Source organism: Helianthus annuus, unplaced genomic scaffold, assembly GCF_002127325.2.
Source record: "Helianthus annuus cultivar XRQ/B unplaced genomic scaffold, HanXRQr2.0-SUNRISE HanXRQChr00c001, whole genome shotgun sequence".
NCBI lineage: Eukaryota > Viridiplantae > Streptophyta > Magnoliopsida > Asterales > Asteraceae > Helianthus > Helianthus annuus.
Genome location: NW_023395517.1, coordinates 839,832 through 855,685, shown reverse-complemented (window position 1 = coordinate 855,685; position 15,854 = coordinate 839,832). Strand labels below are relative to the sequence as shown.

At 33.8% G+C, this 15,854-nt stretch overlaps 1 protein-coding gene across 1 annotated transcript; it reads right to left on the bottom strand.

Annotated features, from left to right (window-relative positions):
* Window positions 1-3,032: 3,032 nt before the first annotated feature.
* On the bottom strand, window positions 3,033-7,641 carry LOC110900660 (receptor-like protein kinase HERK 1). The gene is made up of 4 exons (XM_022147539.2): window positions 7,593-7,641; window positions 6,446-7,409; window positions 4,331-5,347; window positions 3,033-3,146 (listed from the first exon to the last, which is right to left on the bottom strand). Exons 2-4 carry the CDS (start codon window positions 7,403-7,405, stop codon window positions 3,033-3,035), a joined length of 2,091 nt encoding a protein of 696 aa, XP_022003231.2. The 5' UTR covers window positions 7,406-7,409; window positions 7,593-7,641.
* Window positions 7,642-15,854: the final 8,213 nt, after the last annotated feature.

The window sequence follows — 15,854 nt, the reverse complement described above, 5'->3', positions numbered from 1 at the left end:
TCCGGTTGGAATCAGATTCGAATTTGAGACCTATAGCCTCAAACCAAAATTTTCACTTCCCTTCCAATACCAATGGAGCTATAGTTCATTAGCTAGGTAATCATTCTTAATTCTAGATGTTTCAGGTAACCACGCTCAGGATTCATGACACCATCATATTGGATGCCTAGATATCAATCAATAAGTTTTATTTATTTTGAGTTATTGGAACAAGTTAAAAACAATATTTATTTTGGGTTTTATTTATTTATTAATGAGTCTTATTTATTTTAAGTTGTTTTTTTTTTATTTTGTTTGGTTGAATTTGAAAAACAATATAACTTTAAATATTTCAATATAACTTTTTATGTGGTTTTCGCACATAACGAGGGTGTGAAATTGGGTTATGGATGTTCACACTTCTTTTACCGTTACATTTACTCTCTTTTGTTACATCTTATGTTGCTTTTGAAATTGGTTATGGCGTCTACCTTTTATTTGAGATAAAACAACTAAATAAAGTTTTGAGAAATATATTTAGTTAAAATATACCTTTGGAAACTTTCTAGAATCGTGTGTGCTATCATCTTCGTGGTGTGGGATTTGGATTATATGTTTACTTGTAGATAAAAGCTATGTATTTAATATCTCGATATATCACTCGGTTATCGCATATCAGTGCAAAATATTGGTCAGAATATCAGTACCTATAATATTGGCAATATCGGGGTATTTGACCGTTATATCACCGATTTTTCCGATATCGGTACCTTTCATCTTATTTCTACCATTCGTCTTTCTTCTTATTGTTGATATTAGTGTTTTGAGTCTTAATTGTTAGTTGTTATTGTTAAATTGTAATGTTTTAAGTCTTAGTCAGTTCCTACTTGCTACAATTGTTAACGTTTTGCAAGATGGAAAAGGTAATTTATTTAATGGTATGAGAGCATACTGAATTGTTAGTGTTAGATTGCTATATATATATAAATTTAGCATGATATTAAATTACCAATATCCCAACATAATAACCGATATCTCAAATATTGGTCCTTCACCAATATCGGATATTTACCGTATTACCTACTTAGGATAGGAAACGACTATTGAGTTGTCTCCGTGTGGAGGCATGCTAGGCATTACACCAATTACAAGACATCACCCAGGAAGGTGTGATAAGTTCATGTCATCTCCACTTTTTTATGTTATTACATTCACGCACGGGATATGATGTGATGATTTTCTCGGTGTGTGGCGTAGTGCCATCCACACATTTCGAATTTAGGATGCACATGGATTCATTATTAACTATTTCTTATCACTAAGTTTATCATTTCATAAGTATCTACTCATAATTAAAAAAAGGTGAAGTGAAAATATAAATAAAAAAAGGAAGGACTTACATGAAGTTCTTGAGGTGCTATCTCAAGTTGGTTGACAACTTGGTCATTATCCGTGTTTTGTACTTGTTTCTCCTTTAAGAAATAAGGAGAGAGAAAATAGATTTACTACTCAAACTAGTAAATTCATGATAAAAGTTATAAAAGTTATAAATTCGCGTTGAAAAACTACTTGCTAAAAAACATGAAGAAAATCATGTTTTTTAGCTGAAAGTTTTTACCATAATAGATGATAAGGTGTTGACAGTTGGTGTATAAAGATATTACCATAAAAACCATCTACCATGTTTATTTATGTAATATAGCTAGTAAAGTGCTCTGGACGTTGTCGTGACGTTTCAAAAAAATTTACGTTAAGACGTTGACCAAATAAAAACATACATAAAAATAAGCACGAAAACGTATTATATTTGACCAAATTCATTTCTAGAAAAAAATAGAACTTACGTCAAAAGTATACCGACCCAAAATGTACATAATAATAAGCATAAGAACATATTGTATTTGACCAGACTTATTTCCGGGAGAAAGTTCGTCGAAATCTAAATCAACTTAAATTTATACACACATGTACAAAAAATGAAACATGTAAAACTCCATTAAAAATTAAGAGACTACAAGTGTTAATGCTGAAAGTTTTTTTTTTGAACGGTGAGTATCTTTAACAGTTGAGAGAGAGATCTCACACCCTCCCAACCAGAGGGCACTAACCCCACTCTGGCTAGACTATGTTGTTTGATATGCAAGAATGACAGGCAGAATGGAATGGATGATTACGAGGGAATGAAGAAAATGATGTTTGGTTGGTCAATGGAATGGAATCATCCATTCCAAAAGACATTTCATTCCCTCAAAATCATTCTATTAACCCCCATGTTTTTTGATTCCAACCCCTCTTGCACTATTCATCAATAGCAGCACAACCCACCACCTTCGCCGCAACCCGCCACCGCCTTCGTCGCCACTCCGACAGCCACCACCGTCACCGCCAACCACCACCATCGTCGACGCCACCACCAACCATCGTTGATGCCACTACGACACTACCAACCACCGCCGCCCCCACCGCCACTCGTCGTCGTCGTCGCCGCACCGCCACTCGTCGTCGCCACCACCACCCATCGACGTCGCCACCGCCCACCACCGCCCACCACCACCACCTATAACCACCCACAATCACTACCACCGACCACCACTCACCGCTGATGTTTCTCTTGCCAACCAAACAATACATAATAATAATTCATTCCATTCACACATGATAACCAAACAAGACATGGAATGGTAATGATCCATTGCATTCCATCGTCCATTCCATTACCCCACACCAAAACAGACCCCATGGGTGGTGGATGGAACGAATTTGAGGGAATAGAATATCTTATGTAATGGGTGATTTCATAGGTATCTTTGACGTTTAAGATTTCACCCGCTGACCTTTACATACATGTGCTTTTTGTTTCAGGTTAAGCCCTTTATTATAAACCCAGTTAATTTTTACGGTTAAGCATCATAGGGATAGCAAAAATGTGCCGAATATACTATATACTTTAAATCCTTTTTCATGTTTTCCCCTCGGTGCAACGCTGCACCTTACTAGTTTACAATGACACATTACCTCTATCAAATTATAATTTAGTTTCATTCATAAAAAAATTACCAACCAAAAAGATGAAGTAAAAAAAAGGAAGGTCTTACAGGAATTTGAAAAGTTGTTATCTGAAGTTCCTCGACAACTTGGTCCTTATTTGGCTCATGTACTTGCTCCTCCTTTAAGAAACAGTATTTGAGAAAATAAAATTAATGCTCAAAACTATAAATTTCTGATAAAACTACAAATTGGCTGTGAAAGTTATTTGCTAAGGAAAACTATAAAACAATGAAATAATTGATAATATAATAGATGATATATCTGTCAACGAAATTGATCTCTAAAGACGATACATTAACATCGTCAAATAAATTTAACCATACATAAATTACCAGTTAAATTTGGTAACCAGATAATAAATATGAAAAGGAAATTAACATAATATAGAATTAATACCATATACAAGTCAAATTTGGTAACAAAATATTGAATATCAAAGAAAGTGGGCATTCCATTGTAACTTCTATACACGAAAACGATTGGTGGCGAGAATTCATCCATATAAAAAGGTGAGAAAGTTATGGAACATGCAATATTTCAAATCCATATAAAAAGGTGAGAAAGTGACGAAAACACATTATTATTTAGCCCAAGAGGCTGCCAATTAGCAAGGGCATGACCTTCATCAAAGGAGGTCCCCATCTAAGTCCCATAAGCCTTAACCAAGGGGCAGCCTCGCTAACCAATTCTTTAAATGGAAGCACAAGAGATTGGGTTCTTATAAAGTAGAAATTTACTTAATTTAACAAAAAGTATGGACATAGTGTTTTAGTTGTGGATCAACTTTGATGTCTTGGGAGTGACATCAAAGTTGGACATACTGTTTTAGTTGTGGATCAAACTTTGATGTCTTGGGTGGACCAACTGGGGTAGCCCAGTTGGCCACCGACACCCACTTCTTCCCAGAGGTACCGGATTCGAGTCTTGGGAGTGACATATGTCGCCCAGGGTAAGAACTCGACATGGGGAAGTCACCGCGGAGCTAGCTTGGTCGGGTAGCGGCTCCCGGAGTGAGATCACTCCGGCGGTTGGGAGGACCGTGCACTATCCCCCCCCCCCCCAACTTTGATGTCTTTGTAAGAAGTCTAGCTTAAGTTTCAATAGCATTATCATAGGTTGGTTTTAATCTTTGAAAGGTTTTATGTTTAAATGACAAGGTTCTTCTCTTCAATTGGATATTTTCAGGACCCTTTCTATGTAATAATTTAGCCCAAAGAAATTGGATCATTGAATATGCATAATACTTATTTCTTATGCATTAAGATAATATGCACCCTATAATTACACACAGACACAAACATACCTGACTTACTTGAAAGACCAGTGCTTTCTCAAGTTCGTTGAGAACAGCTTTCATTGTTGGGCGTTGGTCTTGAGTCTCCGCCACACACTGGTTTGCAACTTTTAAAAATGTGTACAAAGAATCCTTGTTGGCTCTTCTAATTGGACTATGACTCTGTTTACCAGTTTCTTCCTTTAGTATAGGATCTATGATGTCCTCTATTGTCCCATTGGAGAAGTTTTGTCTTGCAACATGAACCAACCCTTTCTCACTCTGCTTAAGGTAAATTTGGTCCTGAGCTCTTCTTCCGCATAGAATTTCAAACATAACTACTCCAAAGCTATACACATCCGACTCTCTTTTTAGCTTACCAGTCTTCACATATTCTGGATCCACGTGCCACGTTGACTTAAAATATGTTCTTTTACATAGAGCTTCGTCTTTTTGATTTGGAGGCAGGAATACTGCCAACTCAAAGTCTTGGATCTTTGCCCTCCAATTCTCATACAACCCAAATCTAAAAGGATCTATATCACTGTGTATCATCATTTTTTTATCTGCCATCTCATAATGAAGGTAATTCAGTGCGTGAACACCGTCAATGCAGATTTTCAAACGTTTTTCCCAAGTCAAATTATGCATTTTTTTTGCGTTACCCAAATAATCACCAAGTGATCCATTAGAAAATTTCTCGGTGACGAGTATCATCTCAAAACCTTCAACACAAAATCCTATTAGAGTGACTATGTTGTGATGCTTAACACTAGCAAGCACTTCAAGTTCTGTGAAAAATAATTCTTCTTCGAGCTCGTCAACTTCAAGAAGGAAGCGCTTTATAACAACTGCGTCGTGTCTCTTAAATAGTTTACTTTTACTTATCCCTTCTATGAAAGAAGCGTTTTCTTTATCAAAATGGCAGAGTTCTATTGAGTACCAAGTATAGCAATCACTAGAGATAATTTCATTTGTGTCTGAAAAATTATGGGTGGCTAACTTTATATCATCAAGCTCAATCTTCAAGTGTTCCAAGTTATTTCCCTGCAAACATGTGACAAGGGGAAAAGAAAATTACAAATTATGAAATTATATATACCTGTTAGATACATGAGAACGAATTGTGGTTAATAAATTTGATCTTGAAGGCTTTATGTAAATGAGAAGCGTAATGAGAAGCGTAATGAGAAAAGCCCAGTTTGGATCCTGAAGGCTCTATGAAAACAAGAAAATGTGGGGTCATGAATTGAGTGATTCCATGGATGATGTTTCTTTTTCTTTAGTTTGGTATTTGGTATTTGGGATTCAGAGGTTTTTTGATCGAGTATAAAATTCTAAAAGGGGGATGGTGTAATTAGATAAAGTAGTGTATTTTGGGATGAATGGGTGCAACTTACGGATTTTTTTCAACGTGTCTACATTTAACATCCCCTTCTAAAGTCCATCTACTGAAAGGACGGATACGTAAGAAATGCTAAACGTAAAGGAGAATAAGGGTAATTGCCAAAGTTAACAAAACAAAAGTACCATTTTCTTATTTTCGTTAAAAATAATTTTGTGGGTGGTGGCGGTGGTAAGATGGGTGTGATATATACGGGTACCAAAGACATCTTGATAATTATCACAAAGAAGCAATACAAAGATTTAAAAATATTAGTACTCGAAATTAAAACATACAATATAAAAACATTTAATAAACAACTGATATGGTGATTTTGAGATAATTTAAATTAAAGTTTCATTTAGTGTAACTAACAACAATGAAATTTAAAGTATATTTAACAATATTATTTTGAACGTCCAACATAGGCACACCCCACCTAGCGCCCCTATAGGTAAAAGGCCACTCACGTCTAGGATCGCAGATCATAGGTAATTTTGTAGCTACAATAAAAACATTTTTTTATTTAATAAACAACTGTTATATAGCAATTCTTTTAATTAATTTTATTTTAGTTGTAACTAACAGTGAATTTTACAGTATAATTAACAATATTACATTGTTAAAAATAAACAAATATTACACGGCAATAACAGTTTTTTTCCTCTTAAAGTGATAATCTTTGAAGCAAACAAATTAACAACAAAGGAAAATTAACTTAAAGGCGTAAAGAAAAACAAAAAAGCCAAAAAAGGTCTTACAAAATTTTCAGGTGGTGGGGGTTGAAACTTCAATGCTTTCTCCAATACTTTCTCAAGTTCATTAACAATGTTGAGCATATGTGGGCGATGTGATCGCTCTTCCTTTAAGCAAGAATATGCCATTTCTGAGTATGTTCTGAGTGATCTTACGGATATTTGGAATCCGGACATTTGATTCTTTAGATCGGGATGGATTATATCTGGCAACGTTTCGTTTTCATAATGTTGCATGACCAATGGAGCTAAGAACCTATTAGCATCGTTCCTAATATATGCTCTCCTCCCACACAATATCTCGAATAAAACAACACCGAATGCGTAGATATCCGACTTGCAGGTCACACCTTTGGTCTTTCCAATTTCTGGGTCAATATACCCTATTGTGCCAATAGGTTCAGAAAGGAAGACCTGGTCCATTCGGTTAAGTGATTGTTTGATCGAAACTTTAAAACCGGATAACTTGGGTTCCCAGTTCTCGTCTAATAAAATTGTGGAGCTGTTGACGTTAAGATGTATAACACCATAGCCACGTCCCTCGTCACAATGGAGGTAACTCAAAGCACGAGCCACGCCTACACATATCTTCAATCTTTGCGTCCATGTGAGGTTCGGGTTGCTTAGATGCTCCTTGAGACTTCCATTTTTGGCCTCATACGTGGTCACAATGATCTTCTCATGTTTGTCATCACAAAATCCGACAATAGAGACTATATTTGGATGCTTGAGATCTGAAAGCATTGAAACTTCCGTCCAGAACTCGACGACTCCTCCACCGTGCTTACGATCTAACCTCAGCGCAGAAATCTTGATCAACTCACCGGACCGCTGGAGTTGTCCTTTGTATACGTGTCCCAATCCACCGCGTCCGATGATGTTATCATGATGAAAGTTGTCGGTGGCCTTTACTACGTCTTCAAGTGGGATTTGTAAGTGAGCAAACTTGGGAATTGTTGTTGTCATGATTCTGTTTATAAAAATGAGTGAGAGGGTTACAACTTACAAATGAATGAGAATGTAACTTATAAATACGAGCAACCAGACTATCAATGAAATCTCTTTAAGATTTCAAAAGTGTTGTATGTAATCTTGTGTAGTTGATTTACCAAAACCAGCTCAGCAACAAACATTTTGTCAAAATGGGTCAAACCTGGTGATGAGTAGAAACGGATATGAAACGGAGCAGCAGATCTGAAGAGTAGCAGCGAGCGAGCGAGCGAGCGAGCGGTGGTGATAATATATAGTAGCAGCAGCAACAGCCGGATCTGTTGTAACTGCAGCGGCAAGCAAGTGATCAAGTGGCAGGTTAAGGATGTGAGAGGATGAAAGGAATGATGGGGAAAAGGCAAAGTTGGTCAATGAAAAAGCAGGGGAAATGATGGTACTAAATAGGACATCACATCACGAGTATTGGAGTGTTGCAGGTACCTTCCTGCAATTTTCCAAATTTAATTTAATAATACAATTTTAATTTTTATGTTTTTCTTTTTACTAGATTGTTGCAAATGGCGACGACTTAGTTGTTTATAGCTTGAGACACGTTATGTGATACATTAATCATCTAAAAACGTATGTTTCGACATATCCGATCTAAAATATTAGGGTTACAAAAAAAAGGGAATTAAACCCAGGTTGGTTCATTTAGTAAGAGCATCACCAATAGAGTTGTTTTTAGGTGATGTTTTTTGGTGCTAATGGGGCACCTGCCCAACCAATGAGAGCATTTCTCTTACTTGCCCCTCTCACAAACACATTTCTTCTCTCTCTCCTCTCTCCTCTCTACACTCACATAATTCACATCCATCCATTTTTTCTCATTTTTCCTCACAAACATCTTCACACCCTCTCTCCTCCACCTCACACCCTCTCTCCTCCACATTACTTTCTCTCTCCCTAAGGCCACTCAGGGTGGTTAACTAGTGATAGTTTCTATCACTCACAAGCACCAATCAAGTTCCGCCATGTCATCAACCATTTTTTCATCACTCACAACCTTTTTTAGGCAGGGTGGTCATCACTCACCAACACACCCAACAATTTCCCCCCAACCAACAAATACCCTCACAAAAATAAACCATAACTCGTTGAATACATCACGAAAATCGGTTTCCGTGGAAGATTAACGCGTTGAAGTATGGACCGGCGGTGGGAACAATGTGGCGATCACGCGTTATACAAAAGTATAACGTGACCGCCCCGGGTCACCTAAAAACACCAAAATATCCCCTTATTGTGGATGCTCTAAGCGTTCCACCTAACCACTACATCACCACCACCTTTGCATCAAGACTTAGTGGCGTCAAAACATACAATAACTCAAATTTATACCCCCAAATGAAAATGTATTATATTTGAACAGACTCGTTTCCGAACACACACAGTTTACGTCAAGACATAGACCAACCGAAAACGTACGCAAAAATAAGCATGAAAACGTATTATATTTGACCAAACTCGTTTCAAAAATAATTACGTAAAACGTGAATTTATATCGTTTATGAGTAAAACACCGGTAAATACAGGTACCGAACCGGTATATTCGGTACCGGTACCCACTTTTTCTGTTTTCGGTACCTGATACTTTCGGTACCGAACGGGTACTGTACTCATCCCTAGTCTAAAATTTAGAGGCAGGGACTGGTTTGGTTAAGTTGAAAACTTGAAGGATTGTTGTGTATTTAGTTGGATGGAACTTTTGTTTTATAGTTTATATACAATACAATACAATACAATACAATACGATACGATACGATACGATACGATACGATACGATACAATACAATACAATACAATACAATACAATACAATACAATACAATACAATACAATACAATACAATACAATACAATACAATACACAATACAATACAATACAATACAATACAATACAATACAATACAATACAATACAATACAATACAATACAATACAATACAATACAATACAATACAATACAATACAATACAATACAATACAATACAATACAATACAATACAATACAATACAATACAATACAATACAATACAATACAATACAATACAATACAATACAATACAATACAATACAATACAATATAATATAATATAATATAGGGAAATTGGCATGTAATAATCCCACCTAGACCTTATTGGCCATTAATAATCCCATCTCAAAATATTCCCCCCACCAGTCCCACCTTTCACCTATTTTTCCTACAATGGTCCCCCGTTAAAGAAACTTAACGGAGTTAAGCTTTTTTCCAAATTACAAACAGATTTTTTAGGTCTTTTGATCAGAACAATGATACGAGTCCATTGATGTAAAATTTACTTCGAAATAGTGCTCCAAGTGACTTGATTTTGGTTAATTGGAAATTTAAACACCCGAATTGAAGCGCCGTTTTCATCGTTTGGAGCACCATTTCGAGGCAAGTTTTACATCAATGGACTCGTATCGTCGTTCTAATCAAAAACCCTAAAAAATCTGTTTGTAATTTGGAAAAAAGCTTAACTCCGTTAAGTTTTTTTAACGGGGGACCATTGTAGTAAAAATAGGTGAAAGGTGGGACTGGTGAGGGGAATATATTCTGAGGTGGGATTATTAATGGCCAATAAGGTCTAAGTGGGATTATTACAGGCCAATTTCCCTATAATATAATATAATATAATATAATATAATATAATATAATATAATATAATATAATATAATATAATATAATATAATATAATATAATATAATATAATATAATATAATATAATATAATATAATATAATATAATATAATATAATATAATATAATATAATATAATATAATATAATATAATATAATATAATATAATATAATATAATTTAATATAATATAATATAATATAATATGGATTTAATTTTAATTATTTATAGATATCGTTCTATTTGAAAAAAAGAGTCAAATTGGTAAGGCAAAAATATTGAACCTATAGTTAACCCTCACTCACGCCCAAACACCGTCCCTAAGGTTTGTGAATTCAAACGTGAAGCTTCATGGTTACTACACCAAAAATCCACATCAGGAGTTAATTTCATGCTCCAATCACAAAAATTCACATCACACCTTGTAACACATTTCTTTTTTTAAAAGCAATATTTTTATATAACTTAAATATTTTCTTCATGTGTTAAGATAGTGAAAATTTATGAAACCGTTACACACTAAAGATGAAAACAAGTGAATGAGAACTCTTGTATACATAACAGTGACATAGACAGAAAAATATTAAAACCATAACACATAGCCTTAATTCAAAGTTGGTGTAGGCTATAGAAATTGTCCTTTTCTTTAATCTCTTGCAAATAAATGTTACTTGTTAGGAATGACAAAATCACCATCACCATCTTTTGTCAACATTAGGTCCACTAAACCATTTTTTCATCCTTAAATCATGGAAATGGGTACTCAAAATCCCACACATTCTAAAACCATTCTTTTAATAATTAAAATATATAAATCAAGAGAAAGAAAAAGAGATTAAGGATTTAATAATTAAAATATATAAATCAAGAGAAAGAAAGAGATTAAGGATGAACATGATGGCCATCCAGAACCATGATGGTTTTGTTTGCTATTATACACTATGGGACTGGACGATGTTGCACTTGGTACCCAAGCTCCACTTCATCATTCCTATCTTGTCCTACATTCTAAGCAGCCTTAGGTAGAAGCGAAATGAGATGCATAGAACATAAACAATTGAATGGCTAGTAGTAACAGTTGGGTCGATTTAGTACATCATGGTTGAAAAAACTATTTATTGTCGTTGATTTGGTTGATTTTTTTCCAATATAGGTTGTATGTTAGGGTATTTAGCGCGGTCATCACGACACCCATGGGAAATGATGTGGCCTCATAGCTATAGAGTGGACATCACACCACAATAGCATGAGTACTGTGAGTGTAGTCATGTAGAAAGAAATTTTGAATGGTTTCTTCAGTAATATTTTAGTTATTAGTTGATTTTATTTTTCTTCAATAACTTGTGCTCTTTAGCTCTTTAAAAAAAATTAAATACACAATGTTGTTTAATTTTGTTTTTGTGAATATTCTGATATAAACATTACTGAAAACTGGTTTCAAAATAAAGTATTATTTTATCTCGTTAGGGGCTTTGACACGTACTTGTATCCGTAAGTTTGAGGGAAGTTTTCATACTTCAACGACGATGATGAGTAGATATTAAATTTATGTTTTAGTATTCTACATTTGCGTTAATTAGTTAGAGAGTTTAACTAGTGTAAACGGCAATTTGCGTCCCTTAGCATATCCATGCCAAGTTGTGCTCTCTAGATCTCTAAAAGTAGAAATTTCCTTCTTGCATCCTTTTGTGTGCCTTTAATAATCAAATTTAACCATTTTAGAAATAACAATGTGAAACCAATAGAAGTTTATCCTTCTTTCACCAATCACTCTATCTCACCAATTGCCGTGATTTTCACTTTTACAATTATATATGTAATTTCTTTGGTCGAATACATAATTCCAAAGTGGAAGATGAGTCATGCGACAAGGAAATGTGTTTCTTAAAATATATGTGTTTCTTTTTGTCTTCTAACAGAGATATATTATATCATGTATGAGTTAATAAAAACAATTTAATCACTTTTTCATATTTGTTAGTGTAATTAGGTATGAATTTATTTATTAATACAAAATAATTTATGCAAAGTTTTATAATGTTATGTAGTGACACTTACATTTTGTTTTATTTCTTCCTTTGATGTAAGTGGGGATTATCAGTGGAGTTTTCTAACAATTTTCTTTGAAAGGGACGTCTATTATATAATGGTGTGTGTATACAAACGCAAATGGGTTGCCAAAAAAATCAATTAATTATCCCCTTCGTTAGCATATAGGTAGGTACTTTCGTCACATAAGTAATTTTAAAATGGGAAGATGAGTTATTGCCACTGTTAAGTAGCTATGGTGTTTTACGGTGGTTTTTTTTTTTTTTTTTTGGTATAATCGAATCGATCCAAAGTAGATGTATGTATAATCGAACGTGTTCATCTGTTTAAACTGACTTATTCTGTTTGGCTATCCAATTAAACCCGTTATTATGCAGTTTATTTAGCAAAATTAGTGAAACCGATAACCCAACCAAAAACCAAATAAGCAATTCACTTTGATTTTTTCTTCTAGGAATATATTCAATTTTTGGTTTTTTTATTTTTGCTCAAGCGATAAATTCGCAAGTGCGTTTGTTTTCTAAATATATATATATATATATGTGTGTGTGTGTATGTTTGTTTTTGTCTTGAATAAAAAAAATAGATAACGTATAGATTAGTGGTTGAGAGAATTAATTAGTTCTATAATAAAAAGTTATTGTTCCTTTTGTTCAACTAAGAAATAAGAAGCCAAGTTGAAAAAAAATGATCGGCTCTCTTTGACCAATATTGCTCTTTGGTGGATTTACTCATTTTTTGTATTGTGTACCTTCCCCAATTCTTGTAAGAGTTTCTTAACTACTTTTAATTTCTTAAATTCTCATTTCTTAACTCTCTTAGCTTTATCATCTCTTTCAAGTTTCTTCCAGGCTTAGAAAGGAGTTTTTTTTTTTCCGGGGAAGACAGACGGACCATTCTGCATGAGAAATGAGATTAAAAATGTGTTTATTTTAAATAACTTTTCTTTATATACCAATGAATTAATTGTTCCATTGAAAAATGTCAAAATATGATCGGAATAAAAATGCCTATGGCTATTGGCATTTTGATGGTGGGATAAAGCTTTGGGACCAATAGGTCATTGGTTCGATTCTCACAGGGGGGTTTTTCCCATAATTATTGGGTTTCCTCCTGAATTGATGTATAGACATTATGCCTAGTGTAGATATATATAATCGGGTGGTTCCGCTAGTGGCACGATAATACTCCAGTGGTCCGTCACTGATCCAAATTTGCCGTTCAAAAAAAAAAAAGAAAAGAAAAAGAGAGATGAATAATTAAGTTCATCTTTGTGACTATGTTAGTTGTTCACTGGATCCTAATCCATTTACGTTATATCTTATAATGATATGACTTTTTACATTATTGGAGCTGAGCACATGATGTAGAAATATAAAAACGTGCAATTATCACAGTCGGAGATAAATATAATATTATATTCCAACAACTACATGATGCCTTTCTTATTTTATAATATAAATCTACAGTCTACTCGCAACAACTACGATTATTATAAACGTACCTACATAGTGTACATTTGATAAAGTTGCTGATTAGCACATGATGGATACCCTAGCTAAATATAAAATGGTAACTTGCAATTATTAAAAAGTGTTAAGCTGTTCGGAGATAATGATATTCCAACAATACAAGACATCCAATGAAAACACTTACATTGTTAGGTCCTAATCTCTAATGTCACAATGCACACAAACATAAGCAACATTTTACTGAGGATGTTTTCAATACTATGTACGGTATGTAAGTGTTACTCGCTTGAGTTCTTAGTCTAGGCTTGCGGGAAGTCAATGGGGAATTCAAATTCAGAATGGGGAAAAGAACTGTTATTGCTAAAGATAAATATTATCTCAAAATTTTAATGACTATATTTTCAATAATATGAGCCATGCATGAAACTATTGAAGCAGGCACATAAGGTAAGGATTGCCAACAAATCGAAGAACACAAACAAGACCTTGTTCGTGTTCGTTTGTTAAGAAATATATGTGTTCACGAAATATTCATGAACATTTACCAAACTAGATTTATCACAAAATAGGCATCACTTACAATTGCCACACATTCAGAACTACAAGGCTTAAAATTGCATACAAAATCACTACTAATGATATATAATGGGATTAAAGATGTTTCATTTGAATAAGACTGATGACAAGAATGATTTCGGGATAATATGCATGCACTTCTAGAAGACCAAAATTAAGCTAGTATCCTTGTAATTCTTTAATTTTCTATAATGTTTATCTTGATTTTATAGCAATTTGAAGCTATGAAGAATTTTCCTCTTTGATTCCTTGAATCTCAACATGTTTGAGTCAAATTGGGTCTCCAGATGGAAATTAAATCAAAATAGAAGGTAAACGGTCAACAAGTTGTGCCGCTAAAATTTGTGATCAGACACGCATAATATTATAAGTGAATCAAGGGTCAATCGACCACCAAAGTCTTTTTTTTCTACTGAAATATTATAAATTGACCATTGACTGGTATTTTTTTTGTATTATAAGTGCCAATCGACCACCCAAAAGTCTTTTTTTTTCTGAAATATTACAAATTGACTAGTCATTTTTTGTATTGTGAAACCATTGAAAACTTCCTTGTTTTCAAATGATTTTTTGTTACACTATTTGTTTTAATGTTTTCTGAGTAGCAGGTAATTAGAAACATAAAAGAATTAAATTATTTGTGTAGTAGGTAAATAGAAACTTAAAAGAGTGTAGTAGGTAATTAGAAACTTAAAAGAATTAAATTATTTGTGTAATAGGTAACTAGAAACTTAAAAGAATTAAATTATTATGACTTGTGAGTTTATTATATTAGTTTTTAAAAGATATTTTTTTGGTTAGTTTTAACAGTTTATAATTTAAGAAATACGAAGACTTTTTAAAAGCAAACCATCCAGAACTTTTGTCTTCAAATTGTATTCTGGTGATCTTTCATGGATCCGTAGTGATAACCAGTCTTGTCTTTAATCACCAAAAAAAAGATGAAACTAAAAGAGCATATATCATCGACTAGAGATTCATGTCGATCAAGTAGTGATGATTTTTACACAATAAATGGTTAGTGGTAGCATATGACTTAATATCATATGCCAATCACTAAAAAATAGGCAGTTTACGTTTACTATTTATTTGAGCTATAACAATTCTCTTAATTGTAACTGATGAAATGTGTCAAAAAGTATACGTATTATTTAAATTTTGTTACTTTTGTTTATTCTATTAAACATAATTCTTAAAGTTAGTGTGGCACATGTCACAAACATTCCATCCATGAAACAATCGGTTATTAGTTTCACCGGTAGAATACTCCTCTCGATTGCATAACCTTTTGCTCTACACATTCCAAATCTCAAATGGTTTTACTCTTAACAGCCACTGACTCTTAACAATCATTTGATATCTCTGTCCGGATGATATGCGGAACACAAACCCGAATTTTGATATGCACACTAACACTAACCATGTGTTCAAAAGTTGTAACTTTGGCTCCTAGTTGGTCAACTATGGTGCACCATGCCCCTAGTGTTGAAAATAACAAAACAAACAAGTCAGTCATGGACAAACAATCAAGTAATATAATATTACAAGTCATAATCAATGCATAGATAGTTTATTATTCATTGATGCTTACATTTGCAGGACAAATTAGTCTTCATAACCAATGTCTTCACGGGTCACAATCCATATATATTTATGTTTTAGTGATACTTG

Excerpts from the sequence above, each read along its gene's own strand:
- LOC110900660 (XM_022147539.2), bottom strand. The coding sequence starts at position 7,405 with ATGACAACAACAATTCCCAAGTTTGCTCACTTACAAATCCCACTTGAA. Across the intron at positions 5,348-6,445 it reads CCCCACCACCTGAAAATTTT|GGAAATAACTTGGAACACTT; the intron begins GTAAGACCTTTT and ends ACATGTTTGCAG. Across the intron at positions 3,147-4,330 it reads TGGTCTTTCAAGTAAGTCAG|GAGGAGCAAGTACATGAGCC; the intron begins GTATGTTTGTGT and ends TGTTTCTTAAAG.